This window comes from Zalophus californianus, chromosome 15, assembly GCF_009762305.2.
Source record: "Zalophus californianus isolate mZalCal1 chromosome 15, mZalCal1.pri.v2, whole genome shotgun sequence".
NCBI lineage: Eukaryota > Metazoa > Chordata > Mammalia > Carnivora > Otariidae > Zalophus > Zalophus californianus.
Window position 1 is genome coordinate 70,370,499 of NC_045609.1, and position 16,970 is coordinate 70,387,468.

Genomic DNA, 16,970 nt, shown 5'->3' on the forward strand with positions numbered 1-16,970 from the left:
AGGAAAAGGAGAGTAGGGTAAATCCACAGCTTTAAACTTCACTCTGTCCTGCTATCTCTTACACATCTCACTAGGATTTTAACAGTGAGTCAAAAGTTCAACATCTAGAAGTTCTATGAAGGTTCCCATCAACTCTTTAAAATTAAGGAGGGCATGTGATCGATGAGCACTGGGTGTTAAGCAACTAATGAATCATTGAACACTAAATCAAAAACTCATGATATACTATATGTTGGCTAAATGAACTTAAAAACTAAAAAAAGAAATAAAAAAAGAGATCTAAAAGTAAGATCTACTCTTCCCCTAAAGTCATACTAAACTAAAAAAAGAACCAGGGCGCCTGGGTGGCTCAGTTAAGTGGCTGTCTTCAGCTCAGGTCATGATTCCAGGGTCCTGGGGCTCCCTGCTCAGCAGGGAGTCTGCTTCTCCCCCTGCCCCTCCCCCTCCACGTGCTCGATCTCTCTCAAGTGTGTGCCCATTCTCTCTCTCAAATAAATAAAATCTTAAAAAAAAAAAAACTAAAAAAGAACCAAATTATCACTTAGCATCAACTGTTTGACCGGTATTTACTGAATAAATGAATGGAAAGAAAAACTGAGTCAACATCATTACTTGGAATATTTGGTTTATAAACATGGGCCTAAGTTCTAAAAATGAATTAAGTCCATTAAGACTACCCAATAATAAAATTCACACAAAGTTGGAATTTCACTGTTTATTAAAGGTCAACAAGCAGTAACATTCTTACCCAGCTCTGGGGAGTACAGGAATAACAACATCTTCCAACAAATGGTCTCTTCCGGCTCATTAGGCTTTCTTTCCATTTTAAGGTTGCAGATCTGAAGACGGTAGGTCTGAAACCACACTCACCCTAAAAAATGTTAATGGAAAAAAAAAAAGTGTCTGAATGGCAAGAGAACTGTATTTGTCCACTTGATCTCTAAAACTAAGATATTTCAGATAGATGAGAAACCTAGACTTGGGTTTCTTTTGGTAGTGTAAGTTTCTCAGTGATTTTCCTTTATGGTACTCCCCTCCATCATCAACACTTGGAACAAAACTTGGAACATAAGCAAAATTTGAGCACCTAAGAATAGTGATGGCTAGCAAGGACTACCGCACACTCAGAGGTTCAAAAACAGTTTTACAAGGTTCAACAGCCCATGACAGCAGCAGGATGAATAAAACCAGACTCCTGGATCCATATGCTAACAGTTAATATTCCTCTTCAATCCTGGACGCCCACAAAAGCACTACAAAGCCTTACTCAGTAAGCAAGTTGTTATGCACAGCTTAAAATATTTTACTTTAAATAAAAACAAGGTAAACTTATATAACATTCCTTTATCCTGACAACAGAGTTTAAAACCTGGAATTCTTATCAGAGCTGTATGTACTGTCCAATTAGGGTCAAATTCTGCTCCTCTGTTCTAAACATTTTGCTCATTGAGCTCATCAGTTGCTTATATCCCACTGATACAACATTCTCAAAACTAAGCAAAAAAACCCCAAAACTCTGACATCATTTTTATATAAAGCAGATAATGTTCAAGAAATATTTTAAACATGCCATGTTATGTCAAAATAGAAAAAAATACAAGAAAATGCATGTCCTTTGAATTGAGATTCATACTAAAATTTTTATTTTTTTAAAAAACTTTATTTCCATTACAAAATTCATAATTATGGAAAATAGATTCAGAAAGTATCTTTATAAGTACACCACCCAAAACTCCTAGGTTTTTCTATGCAAAGTATTTTGCTTTTTTTAACACAATCACTATGCTTAAATATCCCACCCAATTTTTTCTTCCCAATTAACACAAAACCATAAGAATGTTTAAATATTAGGCTCCATAAACATATCTTCTAACAGCTGGAGGCAGTTTCTGTAGCTATTAACCTCTATTTGATACTATGTTGCTTCCAGCTACCTTCATAAACAACACTGAGACAAACATCTTTAGGTTGAATGTTTCTAACCTGTATTAAACTTACCCATTCCTCATTTGCATGCTTACATCGACCAACACTGCATTCTGATGAATTTGGCAAATAAGAAACATCTATTGTGCCAAGGGTCAGTGCAGATTCATCCATGTCACAAGAAGTAACTCCCAAATCATGTGCTATAAAAAATATACATCATTTAAATTAATGACTAATCCAGACAGTAACGACCAAAACTCAAAATTCTGACCTCGACATTATTTTGCTCCATCATAGGATGTCAAATGAACTACTGGTGGACGTCCACCATGTTTAGTCAATGTGTAAAAGCAGACTTTGATGTGTTTAAACTCAACAACTCTGGTAGACTGTTCTGATTTTTTTTTTAATCAACATTTGTATCTTTAGATTTCCTGAACAAAATAGCCATGAATGTGAAAGGGCACATAACAGCTTATTTCGGGTAGGTAACAAAGAATTACTTCATTTGCGTTAATAACTGCATAGTTCCTGGGAGGATGAAGGTATGTGTTTATTTAATTAAATAGAAGTTATTTGTATGCGCACAAGTAGATGATTTTTTTAAATTACGTGCTGGGAATTTTTGGTCATACATATTATGCAATATAAAAATGGTGAAGGCAAAGAGGGCACCTCTAAAGTTTCCCACTCAAAGTGAATTAAGCTCTCAATTTTCTTGTGATGCCTTAAATGCAATGATATTTGCACTTTTAATACATTTACAAAGCTCTAAATCAAAACCATACCATCTTGAAATATCTGATTTAAAAAATTTTCATCCTTGGCGTGCCTGGGTGGCTCAGTTGTTAAGCAGCTGCCTCCGGCTCAGATCACGGTCCCAGGGTCCTGGGATGGAGCCCCACATCAGGCTCCCTGCTAGGTGGGAAGCCTGTTTCTCCCTCCTCTACTCCCCCTGCTTGTGTTCCCTCTCTCACTGTGTCTCTCTGTCAAATAAATAAATAAAATCTTTTTTTAAATAGTTTTCATCCTTTTCAATAAGCCTTTTCGTACCCTAAGGGAAAATTTCATTAACAGTGAACTGCTTAAAAAAAAAAAAAAAAAAAAAAAAAACAGCGATTAACCTAAAATATAAAAACTTCCTAACATAATTCTCAAATTGCTTTAGCTTTTGGCTACTTCTCACCCTGCCTTAAATTACTCCTTTAAAACTCTGAAAGGTCACGTCCAGGGTAACAGTGTTACTCCCCATATGGGTTTGCTGCAGTAACGGTTATTCTCAGCACAACCATATCGTCCTTAACTATTTGACATGACATCAACCTAACATAATAGGCCAGTTGAGAGAACAGTAAAGCAATGCACCTGGCATGAAAGCTCTACACTATTATGAAATAAATCACCTATCAGTTTCACATGCAGAATGTAGCTACAACAGGGGGAGCCCCGTTGCTGCCTGAGAAAAAGAAGTTGCTGCTGGCCCCAGCGATGGGAGTAGTGGAAGACAGTCTGGTGCCAATAGGAAATCAGGGTTCGCTCCTCCCTCCCTACAGCGTTTATCCAAGGTCAAGAAGTAAAACAAAATCTGGAGGCGCCGAACTATAAGCTGAGGTGAACTAACTCCTTTTTAAAGGAACAGAGACAGGAGGATCAGCTCTGAAGCCAAACATACCCAAGTTCGAATCCCCCACTGCTGACCATCTGCGTGTTTTTTGAACAAGTTGGTTAACTTCTACGCCTTGGTTTCCCCATCTGGAAAATGGGCATATGATAGATCTTACCTCCTGGGGTTGCTGGGAGGGCGGCACAGTACCTATAAAGCGCCTAACATAGTGTCTGGCACACGATGTGCGCGCAGGCCAGTCATCGGTTAAGTGTCATGGGATTGTCCCCAGCACCAGCTGCTCGCAAAGCACCCCAGCTGCCTGAAAGCCAATGCCCCCACGATCCCTTCAGGTGCAGAGGCTACTCAGTCCACAGGAACTTCTCCCCTCCTCCCCAGGGGAGCCCATGCCGCAGCCCGGTCTCCCGACCCCCACCCGGCACGAGCCGGGCCCATTTCTCAGGGGGAATCCTGGAGCTCCGGGGAAGTGGACAACCTGCCGGCGTGGCGCCGGGTCCAGCGGAGAGGGCGACGACGCACCTGTCGCGGCGCTCCGGGCCCGAGCAGCTTCCCGCAGCCGCTCTCGCCCTCGCGGTCCGCACCCCGCAGCTCCGCCGGCTCCGACTTCCGCTCCTGCAGTCGCCGGCACTTCGAGTCTCGGCCGGTGCGGCTGCAAGGTCGCGTCGCGATGACGCAACCGGCGCCCGAGAGTGAGCGGAGCCTCGGCGAGTGCGCCGGCCCCGGCCTGGGCGGGGGACTGCCGAAGGCTGGGGGGGGTGGGGCTCCCGGGCTCCGCGTGCGGATCCGAGCAGAAAGTGTGCACAGCAGGGGGCCAGGGGGGCCAATAATGGAGTGTAAGTGCCTAACCGAACGGGTACTCCGCCTAGACGCTGAGTCACGTGAGGGTGTTGTGCGCGCGCGCTACGCGGTCGTGCACGTGCGCCTGAGGCTGCTTTGGGTCAATTCTGCCCATCTGGAAGTCTGTGCCTACCCCGGGCTCTTTTGGGACTGTTCGCTTGGGTTGTTTGGTTCCCGTGTGTATGTGTGGTCTGTCTTACGAGATTTGTAAGAATATGCAGAAATTGTTAGGGTCGGGGGAGGTGGGGATTGGGAATGACCCTGTTGTGTAATTTCTGTAACAGTGGCTGAGTACCTTTTCCTCAATAGAATAAAATGAGCTGAAAGAGAAACAAGGCTTGAAAGAGCCCGAGTCCAAGTTTGCCTGCCTTTAATTCTTCATGGGGCACAAAGAAGTTCTTTCACAGTATTTGTCATGCCATTGACAAAGCAGGTGGTTTTCAAGAATATTAGCAGTTTGGAAAGCAAAGGATAACCTTTTACGTGGACCTTAGCAACAAGCATGAAGTTTGATCCAGCAGATGGGAATACAAAGATGATTAGGTCATAGTATAGTCCCTGCTCTCACACCTCTGCCACCAACCCTCATCAACTCTGCACACATTAACCCTAACCCTCTCATGGAAACACATCTTCCATGTCCTCCCATCAAAAACCATCCAGAGCTCACCACAGTCCAAATGCCTGAGCCTGGCACATAAGGCCTCCACAGATAGACCTCTCCTTTCCCCACTGTTCTCCAGTAGAAGCTCCCACTCCAACCTCTCTGGTGGTCCCTAGTCAAGCCATGGCCTCCCATACTCCTAACTGTGCTCACACCATGTTTTCCTAAATCCTGTAATTCTTTCCTGAACTAGGTCTCCAAGCCTTCCCTATTATCTCCAGCTCTCAGTAATCACACCCTTCTGTGAAATCTCACAGATTTACTGTGGTGCCACACCTTGGGTCTTTATCAATATGTGTCATTCTTTCATAACAGTATGAAATCATCATCAATGTCTGTGACTTGTCTCAGTCTCTTAGATAATACAATAACACTATTAGTAAACACTCAATAAATACTGTTGAAGCTGAGGAGCAGGAAGAAAAACAAGAATTCCTTTTCTTGAACTTTCTACTTCTAAGTCCATCTCAAAATGCAGAGGTGTCCTACTTTTAAAACAATCCAAAACTGTGGGAGTAGCTATTCGTTAAAAAAAAAAGACTGAGCTGCTTGAAGTCAAAGGCCCTGCCTTTATTCAACCCCACACACCCCTTTACTCCAAGCACACACCTGAGTACAAAAAGACTGTGCTGACAAGAATGTGATGAATTCTAATCCCAAAACATCATGACATGTTGTGTATAGATTGTTGGTCCCTGACCAAAAGGAAAGAAAAACAAAACAAAACAAAACAAAAACAAGGAGAGGAGAAAACAAAGGAAAGTCTCAGGGTTTGAAGTCATTGCTAAAGAGAAAGTGATGAGAAATGAAGCAGAGAGAGTATTGCAGGAATGAAAATGGAAGCCAGAGGGAAAAATCAGATGATCTTACACAGAGTTTATTTGTAGGCAACTCTTCTGTAACACCCATCACACAAGGGTGTACTGTACTTGCAGGAGATGTGGATTGCAGTGCAAGGTGTTTCAGGTTACATAATGAGAATTCTTGGGGAAACAGTTGACACAGCAATCTGTTTTATCAACAGAACAACAATAATTTATAGTAATCCAGTCTAGCCAGCCACAATGGAATAACATTGACTGAATTTACTCTCCTACCAAAACAACTAAATAAATTAATTAAATAAATAGGCAGCAATGCAGAACAGTGGTCCATAGGGAGAGTAGACGAATGAGGTGGTTGCCTCTGATTGCCTCTGCTTACTGCCTAAGAGAGCTGTCAGGCGGCAGTGCAGAGAGGGGGATCAAGGAAGAGCTAGACAGACTCCCTGAGTTGAGGAGATAGAACTGGGAGACCGGGAAAGGCGAAACAGTGGGAGCTGGGAGTAGAGTGCTGGAGAGAAGAGAACTATACAGTGAAAGAGGAGCTCTGGAGACCTACAAAAGGCCTTGTTCCAGTCTTCAGCTGATTAGCACGTGAGCGTGAGGAAGCAACCCATGGCCAGGGAAAGAGCCACCTAGAAAGGGAGTGAGAACAATCACCAAAGCTTGCACAGGGCAGGCAGTTGTTCCAGTTCCCACAACTCAGAGTGGAAAGATACCCAGGGATTATATAGGACCAAGGAATAGGACCTGATCCTGGCACCCGGATCAGAAACCTCATAATTCATGACTCAATAGGTCTTGTCTCAGTAGTGGGGTAAAAATAACCATAGAGTAAATGCTGCTCTGGTCCTACCGAACAAATCTTAAAAGCCAGCACCAAAAGGACCAAACCGTTTCCAAGAACAAAGTATCCCAAAACCAGTACAACAGTACTTAATAGGAAATCAGAGATATCCACCAACCAACAAGATAAAATTCACAATGTCTGGCATCCAATCAAAAATGATCAGACATACAAAAATAATGTAGGGAAAAAATGGCCCATATAAGGAGAAAAATCAATCAATTGAAAGGGTAACAGAGGGGCGCCTAGGTGGTTCAGTTGGTTAAGCGTCTGCCTTCGGCTCAGGTCATGTCCCCAGAGTCCTGGGATTGATCCCTGCATCAGGCTCCCTGCTCAGCGGGGTGTCTGCTTCTCCCTCTCCCTTTGCCCCTCGCCCCACTCATGCTTTCTCTCTCTCTCTCAAATAAATAAAGTTTAAAAAAAAGAAAAATGAATCAACTGAATGAGTCACAGAAATTATAGAATTAGTAAACTAGGACATTAAAAAACAATTATAACTGTATTCTATATGGCCAAGGAAGTAGAGATATGGAAAATCTTTAAAAAGACCTAAAAAGCAAATACCTAGAAATCATAAAAACATTGTCTGAGATTTTTTTTAAAGATTTTATTTATTTATTTGACAGAGAGAGACACAGCAAGAGAGGGAACACAAGCCGGGGGAGTGGGAGAGGAAGAAGCAGGCTTCCCATAGAGCAGGGAGCCCGATGCAGGGCTCCATCCCAGGACCCTGGGATCATAACCCCAGCCGAAGGCAGATGCTTAATGACTGAGCCACCCAGGCACCCCAACATTGTCTGAGATTTTTAACACACACACCCTACACTTCTATGGGACTAACAGCAGATTAAGCATTACTGGGGGAAAAAAAGGTTAAAGAACCTGAAAACATTGCAATAGAAACTCTCCAAAATGAAATACAGAGGGAATAAAAAGCCTGAAAATATAAACAGAGTATCAGTGAGCTTAACATACACATAACTGAAGTCCCTGAAGGACAGAAGAAATATGGGAACAAGGAGGGGTCAGGGAAGACAGAAAAAACAGTTGAAGAAATAGTAGCTGAAAACTTCCTGAACTTGATAAAAAACTATAAACTCGCAAATCCAAGAAGCCCAACAAACTCTTCAGTAGAAAAATGAAGAAAACTATACCAAGGAACATCGCAATTAAATTGCTTAAAACCAGTGGTAAAGTGAAAACCTTAAAAGCAGAGAGAAAAAAAGGTACATCACTATGCAAAGGAACAAAGATAAAATGAGGACAGTTTTCTTATCAGAAATTTGCAAACAAGAAATCAGGAAAGCAGCATCTTTAAAGTACTCAAAGAGGGCATCTGGGCGATTAAGCGTCTGCTTTTGGCTCATGATCCTGGGGGCCTGGGATCGGCTGCTCAGTGGGGAGCCCACTTCTCCCTCTCCCTCTCCCCCTCCCCCTGCTTGTGCTCTCTCTCTCTCTCTCTCAAATAAATAAAATCTTTAAAAAAAAAATAAAGTACTCAAAGAAAAAACTGTCAGTGTAGAATTCTTTTCCCCAAATAAATACATAGATTTCAAAAACAAGACAAAATAAAGACACTTTCTGACATACATACTCTGGCCATCCATTGCAGCCAACATGGTCATATGACCCAGTTCTGAACAATGAGACCTAAGAGAAAGTCAAATTTGAGGATTTCCAGAGAAGCTTTTCTTAGTAAAAGGGAACAGACAGCTAGCACTGCTTCTTTTTCACTTTCTTCCCCCAATTTGTTCCGTAACTTAATGTCCAAACCCAACACCACCAATCACACATCTCTGGATTTTTGTTAAATCTCTATCTGTTGAAGCCAGTAACTCTTGTTTTCTGTTACTCACAGGCAAATGCATTCCTGACTCACATTTAATTTTGAGCACAATTCTGGCCACTAGAAAGACTCAAATATATAGGGAAAAATGAGAGAAGAGTTAAGAAGTCATCCCTACCAGTGTATCATGCAGGAGTTTGTGGCAACGGAAGTGATCTTAGAGCCTGTCATTTAGAAAGTACGTTAGGCCAGAAGAGAATGGAACCCCTCTGACTCACTTTTACCACATTTGTGGCAGAATAAGGACTTCAATTCTACTAAAAACTGCTTTATTAGTAAATTAAGCCACAAACTTCTAATAACCCCAGTAGGACGCAGGCAAGCTTCAGGTAGATCTGCCTTGGCATCTCCTACAGGTTGGGCTACCTGACGGGAGTCAATTCCCCACCCCTCTACCCCCAAGAAGGAAGGCCCACAGGAACTAGGTAGGGTTCCAGACTTTCTTTCAGCTATTAGCTGTGCCTCAGGGCAGGGCACCAGTTCCAGAGGGGGTCTGGGGCACTGCATCAGAGAACTAGTGGAGCAGAGTACTTAAGAAATTAGTTTGTAAGTCGAATTTTTTTTTTTTTTTTTACAACTAATAAGTTCATTCTCAAGAAATGGAAGGTATTTTTTCCCCTTCTCCCAGGTGTGTAGCCAGGCTCTTGGGTTTAAGTCTCGAGATTCCCCAAGGCCATAAGGGAGGCTAATTGCAAGTAACTGCCTTTTTGTTACTGAAAGCCAAAAAATGAGAAACTATTGATCGGGTTGGTCATCAAGAAGACAAACCCTGAATAGGTCTTTTGTTTTTCCTGTGGAATCAAACTAGGTTGTGTGAGAAGAGGTTGTCTGAAAAGGGGGCAGGGACCCACATGGCGCAGGGGCTGAGAAGGGGCTAAGTATTGAGGGTGCTGGTTCTGGATTCCATTTGAGATGCAGGGCCATGGAGGTGGCCAGTCTGCAGAAGGAGGGTGACCATGGGAGGACTCAGATGACCGAAAGTCTAGAGTCTTGGGAGCCTCAGTGAAGATCCCGGTGGCCAAGTATGTTGTAGAGGGAATGGGGCTTCACATACCACGCAGGGCCCGGGCAAGGAGCAATGGTGAAGGAAACTGGCTGTCAGGCGTTCTGCACAACACAGATGCCAGGATAAGGGAGAAGAGGGGAATCCCAAAACTGATCACTACTGAAGTTCTATGGACCCTTGACATGAAATTACTTCAACATCCTTTCTTTCATAACATACTGACTGAGAGCCCCTTTTTTGCCAATCTTTTAGTGCCTGAGGATACAAGATGAAGATATGGGGATGTCACACAGATCCTGCCCAGGTGGTGTTAAGAGTCTAATGGCCACTGGCAGGTCGGGAGGGAGACAAGTTATGGAAAAGTACAACGAAGATCCAAACAGCCTCTGTCACAGAGGACAACAGAGGTGACCAGCATTAGAGAAGGTGGTCAGGGAGGGCCTCTCTAAAGGAGGAGGAGCTACTCCAAGGCTGTGGTGCAAGAAGGGCCTTGTCTGATGAGCCCAGAGAAGACCCTTCCACGGAGGGGAAAGTCCACAAGGCAAAGCCCTGCAGGAGGACAGAGCTGACAGACAGAAGTGAGCAGCGTGGGCTGGAGCAGAACACGTAGTAAAGTGACAGAGGGAGGTGTTGGGAACAAAGAGGGGCCAGATGAAGCAGGCCATTTTAAGCCCTAGTAAGAAGTTCAGAAAATTAAAAATAACATTGTGACATGTGTCAAAAATGTCATGGAGGAATTCACAGGCCCTTTATTCTGTAAAGATTAGAGAAGGATGAATCAAAACAGAAGCCCAGGTCCGTGGACTTGGCCAACCTGGAAGGAGGAGGCAGTGACTCAGGAGCTATGATGTGGGCAGGGGCCTGCCTGGGGCCAACTGGCTGCAGAGAATCTAGGTAAGAAGAAAGTAAGCCCATTTTGTAAGCTACCATTGGTTGAGCACTTTTTATGTGCCAAGCACTCTTCTAAGTACTTCATAGGCATTATCTCAAGCAACCCTCTGTATCAGTCATGGCACGATCTGGAAAACAGCCCATGCCAGACCACCGGAAGTGTGACTTTCATACAGAATCCTTCTTCAAAAGGTCTTGGAAGAGCTGAAAGAACAAAAGGGGACTGTGACACAGCCCAGAGATTAGCAACACCAGATCAGTACCCTAGGTCTGGAGCAACAAAGATGTTAACACAACCAGAAGCCAGAGCCTCCTAAGCCACATCTGGGACCAAGGAGAGAGGGGCTGCCTAGGAGGACCCCAAACCACAAAGCTGCCGCAGCTGGAGGTGCAACCTGAAACAGGAGGAACACCGTCCCTGGCTTTCCTCCCTTTCTGCCCTCCCTCCACCTGCAAGCCCCTCCTATTGGCTGAAGCAAACTGCAAAGAAGCCTAAGGAATGAGTTTGTAGGGATGGCTCCCCTCCCAGGCATAAAGTAGAGCAGGGAAGGATGGGGAATGGATCTGAGAGCAAAAAGAAAAACAAGGGGCCCATCCTCCCCACAGCCCCATAAGCCAGGAACAACTATCACCCACATTTTTTCAGATGGAGAAACGGAGGCATGTGGAGAGGTTAAGTGAATCCAGTACCTGGCAGAACCTCAATGTGAATTCAGATCTACCTGATTCTAGAGCACAAACACATAACATACATTTTCAGCCAACTTAGGTGAGAGTCTGGTAGTTAGAGTAGTCAGGTCCCAGGTCTGAAAAGTGTATCTTAACGTTAAACCCCACTCTATAAATATACTCAGATGGGGCTGGCTTAAGAGCTGAGCTTCAAGTGAGGACATCAGTGGGCCAACCCTGAATCCTTCTAGCAGAATGTCTGAGAACTCTGCAAGGACTTTGGAGCCAGACACCCTGGATTCCAATCTTGGTTCTACCATTTACCAGCTATTTGACCCTAGGAAAGTTATTCAACCTCTCTGAGCCTCAATTCTCTCATTTTAAAAGTGGATTTGCTCATGTCCACTTCCTTATTGGGAGATTATTATTTTGAGATTAAATGGAATAATGTATGCAAGATAATTAGCATAGCACCTGCTGCATGGTTAAGATTAACTAAATAGTAGCTATTATTACCATTGTTAGCAGTCTCCTCTTGCAGAGACTTTGGAGACAAAAGAGAGATCCTAATTCTTTGAGCTTAAATGCTGGCAAAGAATCTGTCCTAAAATCTTTGGAACTTGTATAAACTCTTAAGGTTACTTTGTTCTGGAAAGGGTGTCTCTGTATCAGTCAGGGTGGACTAGGTTATGATACAGTAACAAATGTCTCAGAGCCTTAAGACAACAAAGTTTATTTCTTGTGTCTGCTACATGTAAACTGCAGGTCATTACAGAAGCTCTGCTCATAAAGGTCACTGAGGGAGGCTCCATGTTGATACATACTTCCTTATTTGCTGAGGCCAAGAACAGAGAGTATAAACCATAATCTCTTAATCCATACATCGCTTGTGTTCCAATTTCATTAGCTAAAGCATTGTACAAAGAAAGTGGGTGAAGAAATGTAATCCTACCATGTGCCCAAAACAAGATAACCAAACATTTACGAACAACTCTAATGACTATCAGAACAACCTCAGTGAACCTTCTGGTTGGGATGGATAAAGCAAAATTCCCAACCTGGAAAGAAGAGAGTTTGGAGCTTTTGACTGGCCAGACTACCCTATATGACATCATAAAAGTTAACCTTTGTTGTGCCTTTGTTGCATTTCTGAAGACAACATGTAGTTTTGTTCCTAAATATTGCTTTAGGTCACTTCTCTGAAAATCAGTTGGTATTTGGAAGATATTGTCCAAGGTGGTTTGTGGAGTTGAGATGTTAGCTGGACAGAAAGCATCTTGTCTTCTGGAAGAGGGATCCTAATGTGGCCTAGATGGTGAGTGTCCAGACTTACCCAGAGTCCTTCTACTATTGTACAACCTGATGTCAGATTATCAGATACTGATGGCTTGCTGAGCAAGTTCAAGTTCTAGCAGAAGGAGCAAGGCCTTTCTTCAGCTTTCACAACCCCATGTTCTCCTGGATTTCTTTTTCCCTACCTACGTGTTTTTTCTTGGCAACTTTTGCTGGTTTGAGGCCCTCCTTTGTTCTTACTCCCTACTCTCTCAACAGACTGGGAACCTAGGAGTCATTCTTTTTTTTTTTTTTTAACATGTTATTTATTTGACAGAGAGAGACAGTGAGAGAGGGAACACAAGCAGGGGGAGTAGGAGAGGGAGAAGCAGGCTTCCCGCCGAGTAGGGAGCCTGATGCAGGACTCGATCCCAGGACCCCGGGATCATGACCCGAGCTGAAGGCAGACGCCCAATGACTGAGCCACCCAGGCACCCCTTAGGAGTCATTCTTAACTTCTTCCTACATCCAATCCCACACCAGCTTCTAGCAATTTAACCTTCTAAAGAACTTTAAACCCACGATCCATTTACCTCCTCTCCACCTGTACTACCCTAATGCAGGCCACCACTCACTTACTACCAAGACTCCTCATGTCTGCTTCCCGTGCACCATTCTCCCAAACGTCCCACATGTCAGCCAGAGCAGACGTTTGAAAATGCAACACTGAGCACTTCAAACACCCCCACTTCTCTGCCTGATCCCCACTGCAAGGGCTTAAAATCCTTTCTATTGTTCTTGCAGTTTTTAGGACAAAGGCTTTGGACTTTTAGGACAGAGACTTTTAGGAAACAGTCTTCAACATGGCCTCTAAGACCTGGCCCGTCTACCCTTGCTGACCTTCCCATCCTCATCTCCTCCCACTTGCTCTTTCTCTCTGACATAGGCCACCCTGGCTTGCCTTCAACTCCTTAAGAAAGATGGCTCTGCCCTTCTCTCACACATACTCCTTCCTCCGCTGGCTGTGGTCCCCACCACAACCCCCTCTTTCCTCTTACAATTCATGCTTCATACCACAGCTCAGTTCCCACCTCCTCGTGACAACCTTCACTGACCCTCAGACTAAGTCAGACCCCTTGTCAGATGCTTCTCCCCCATGGGACCTATCACAATTATAATTAAAGACTCCATTATAGAATGAGCTATTTAATGTCTGCCTGTCCCTCTTAAATTCTTGACCCCTTCCATTCCCCTCTCGATTTCCTAGCACCTAACAGTGCCTTGCACAAAACAGATACTCCAGATCTGTTTGTTGAATGTCTAAGTACAAGATGTGATTACTTATTTAATAAAGGAGAGTGTGAATGACTATTACAACTATCAGTAGTCATGGACAAGTATAACTTTAAGAATGGAAGTATTCAAGGAGCAATACATGAGCCATAGAGTTTTAGGGGCTCAGGACTCTACGGGTCTTGAAGAAGCATGTATCCAAGCTGGGTAGAGAGGTAGCAAGCAGATTACCCATTCCCCCACCCCCCGACCCTCACTCCCTGGGTCAGAGGAGAGGGAACAACATAAATACCAGGGAGAATAGGGGCCCAGGTCTTCAGTGGTGACCAGCAACGCAATGGGTGGTGGTCTGCCATGGATGAGTATCCACAATGGAGAACAAGGCAAAGCAGAGGCTGGGAGGCAAACACACATGTGCCTTATACACTTGAAGGGAGGAATTTGAAAATACTTGAAAGCTAGGCATGGCTGGAGATAGACTTATTTCTATTTCCTCCTTAGAATCAGTTTTTGTCAAAAAGGAAAAAAGTTTTCATAAAGAGGATGAAGAGAAGCAGAACTACTTTGTATTTAAATTATTCTTTTTCTAATGAGATCAAAGTAAGCTAGAACTTCACTTATTAAATCTAATCCGGAAGAGCCACCGAGTTTAACTAAGTGTCCATTTAGAATACTTTTAAAGACATTTAGTTTTATTACTTTTTGGGGACATAGAAGCTCTAAGATTTTCTTCTAGAAAATGTATTTTCTTGGATGTTCTAAACACACTCCTTATAACCATCTTTAGCTTTTAGCTTACAGATTTCCCACAATAAAAGGTTTCCAAAGAGTGTTATCAACACAGTTTCCAATTTTCTAAATTACCTGATATAAAGCAAAACCTGAATAAGCATAATAATATGATCAGCTGTGATTCTTACCAAATCTTTTCTGACAGTCATCATCATATTATTCCATAAAATATTTGAATTAGATTACAAGGATGATCCCCAACATGAAAGTAAAATATTGTATAATAGGTTTTCCATAACCCAGAGTCATAGGGTACAATCCCCTCTTGTAGTCCCACTTGGTTATACCGCTGATGATGCAGGTCACTGAGCCCGACCCTTCACTCAGGGTGACTTACGCTCACCGATTCCGCTTGTACATCCAATTCTGCTTAGGAGATGACAAAACAGTTTTCCCCTTTATCAGATTATTTTATAGTTATTTGTTCCAAAGGCTGTCGGTTCTGATCCAGGGTTCCTACCTCACCTCCCGAAATTACTTGCACACATATGTAAATTTAGCATGCATCCATGAATTGTAGAATTCCTAGTAACCTCTATAGGTTACAGATGGGATTAAACAAACCTTCATATCCACAAAGTTGGTTTTCTCTAGGTTAATTATAAATGATGTTTTTAGAGGATAGTCCATAAGCTTCTAGGTCACCTGCTCATTAACTGTTGAAAAAATATAATGAATTATATCATAAGCCCCCTAAATTGATCAAATCCTGGAATGAATGAAATTTTAACCTCTCAGAGAGAAGGCTTAGTTAACTTTAAGCTCTACAGTGTCATGGCATGCCTTAGGTACATGGCATGAATTTTTTAGTGATGATAATAGTTACAATAAAATTATCTTAGTCAGTAACCCCATTTTATAAACCACAGTGACGCTTAGACAAATTCTAATTAAAAGAGCAGTCAGCTGGCTCTCCTCTGCACATGACCTGCAATTTGTTCTTATCCACCAGAGGAGGTACCTATAGGAATCCTGTTATTAATTAGGCATGTGCTTGGAGATTACAACACGGGTACCATTCAGACATGTCCGAAATGGTAATTACTCCGAACCATTAATTACAGCTTAACAAAATCAAGGACTGTGAAGGGTCTTGGAATGTTAAATGCAAACTCAATCTACAGTTTTAATCTCTCTGTGCCTCATTTTCCTCATGTGTACAGCAAGACTAGTCATAATGTCTGCTTTATATGGTGGTTGTGAAGATTAAGAGTTAAAATATGTAAGGCCCTGGTGGACAGTGCCTGGTGTATAGTGGGCAATACATAATGTTTGCAATTATCAGAAGAGTTTCTGGGAAAACGTCTAGTCCGGGAGGCTTCATTTGATCCAGGTTCATAATCAGTCAGTGTGGTAGTTCAGAATCACAGGCTTCCCCAGCTCCAACCCCAACAACTTCCTTTTTCCACTTACAAATTTGCATAGAGTTCTTCGATGACTATACTATGGGTTGTGTCACTAAAGTCTTAAAAGACTCCACTTTTTGGAGTCAGGGGAACACTATGAGAATCTGATGAAACTCTAGATTCTCTCCAGAGGAAAAAAAAGGTACATGTGAAAGTTTGCATTTGCGTTTGATTTCAGGGGGTTCATCACCCACCCCCCCGAGGTCATCCATGGACCCCAGATTAAGAATCAGTGTTTGAAAGCGTGGCTTAGAAGACAGCCACATCCGGGATCTTGTTCTTTTAACAATGTCTAAAGCAAGATGAGACAGAAACACATATTTGCATTGCAAAGGAAGTATTAATTACTATTAGCCAGGTAAGTACTTTCCAATGAAGGGTTTTGGTGATGATCAAGAGGATGAAGAAGAAGGAGGCGGAATCATCCAAAGCCAATAAAAGTAGGTAAACTAGAGGTAGACTTTTAATTTAAGTAAGCTAGGTTTGCAGCACAGCTTTGAAACTGGGAAGTGCCACATGGCTGTTATTATTAGCAACTCTAGAGGCAGTTTGGGTAACTGATTGTATCTATGGCTTTCTTTAAAACCGCCAACAGGCAAAATATTTTCACTGGGGCTCTTCACGCCTGTTCAATGATTCAGACACAAAAGAAATGCTAATTATGGGAACTGAGCTGTGAATTCTGAGTGACCCTGGGGACAAAATGATTATCTGGTGGTCTTATGTTGCTGGAAATTTATTAAGAGGGTTTTAAGATTACATTAACTGGTTTTCACCTTAAGTGCTCTGCCTGGAAAAGCATTTAAAGGCTCCTGATAAGAAAAATTTCAAAGAGGCAATGGCATCGGCCAAAAGATCTTTTGGGTGAGTCAGGGATACTGTAAGGAGAAAAGTCCAAGTGAGGTGGCCGGGGTCAGCCAGGGTGGTAGGATGGGCTTGCCACAACCAAAAGCTTCCAATTTGACGAGGGCTCCCCTTGGCCCCTTCCCATCTCCAGTTTCTAACAGCGACGAATGCCAGAGACCAAAGAGGAAGAATAATGTATTACAACAAAGGTCGGAGAATGAGGCCAA

General features: G+C 43.0%; 1 protein-coding gene across 6 annotated transcripts in view; it reads right to left on the reverse strand.

Annotated features, from left to right (window-relative positions):
- The window catches only part of GPAM (glycerol-3-phosphate acyltransferase, mitochondrial), a 59,487-nt gene that overhangs the window by 31,173 nt on the left and 11,344 nt on the right, over nt 1-16,970 (reverse strand). For 2 of the 6 annotated variants that reach the window (XM_027594295.2, XM_027594290.2), the window contains exons 2-3: nt 1,999-2,129; nt 749-871 (exon numbers count right to left, since the gene is read on the reverse strand). In XM_027594295.2, the coding sequence (XP_027450096.1) occupies nt 749-871; nt 1,999-2,100 (225 nt within the window). In that variant the 5' untranslated portion in view covers nt 2,101-2,129. Of the gene's footprint in view, nt 1-748; nt 872-1,998; nt 2,130-3,601; nt 3,682-4,028; nt 4,357-16,970 lie in introns of those variants that run through there. The other 4 variants (XM_027594304.2, XM_027594297.2, XM_027594307.2 and 1 more) reach the window with 4 other exon arrangements.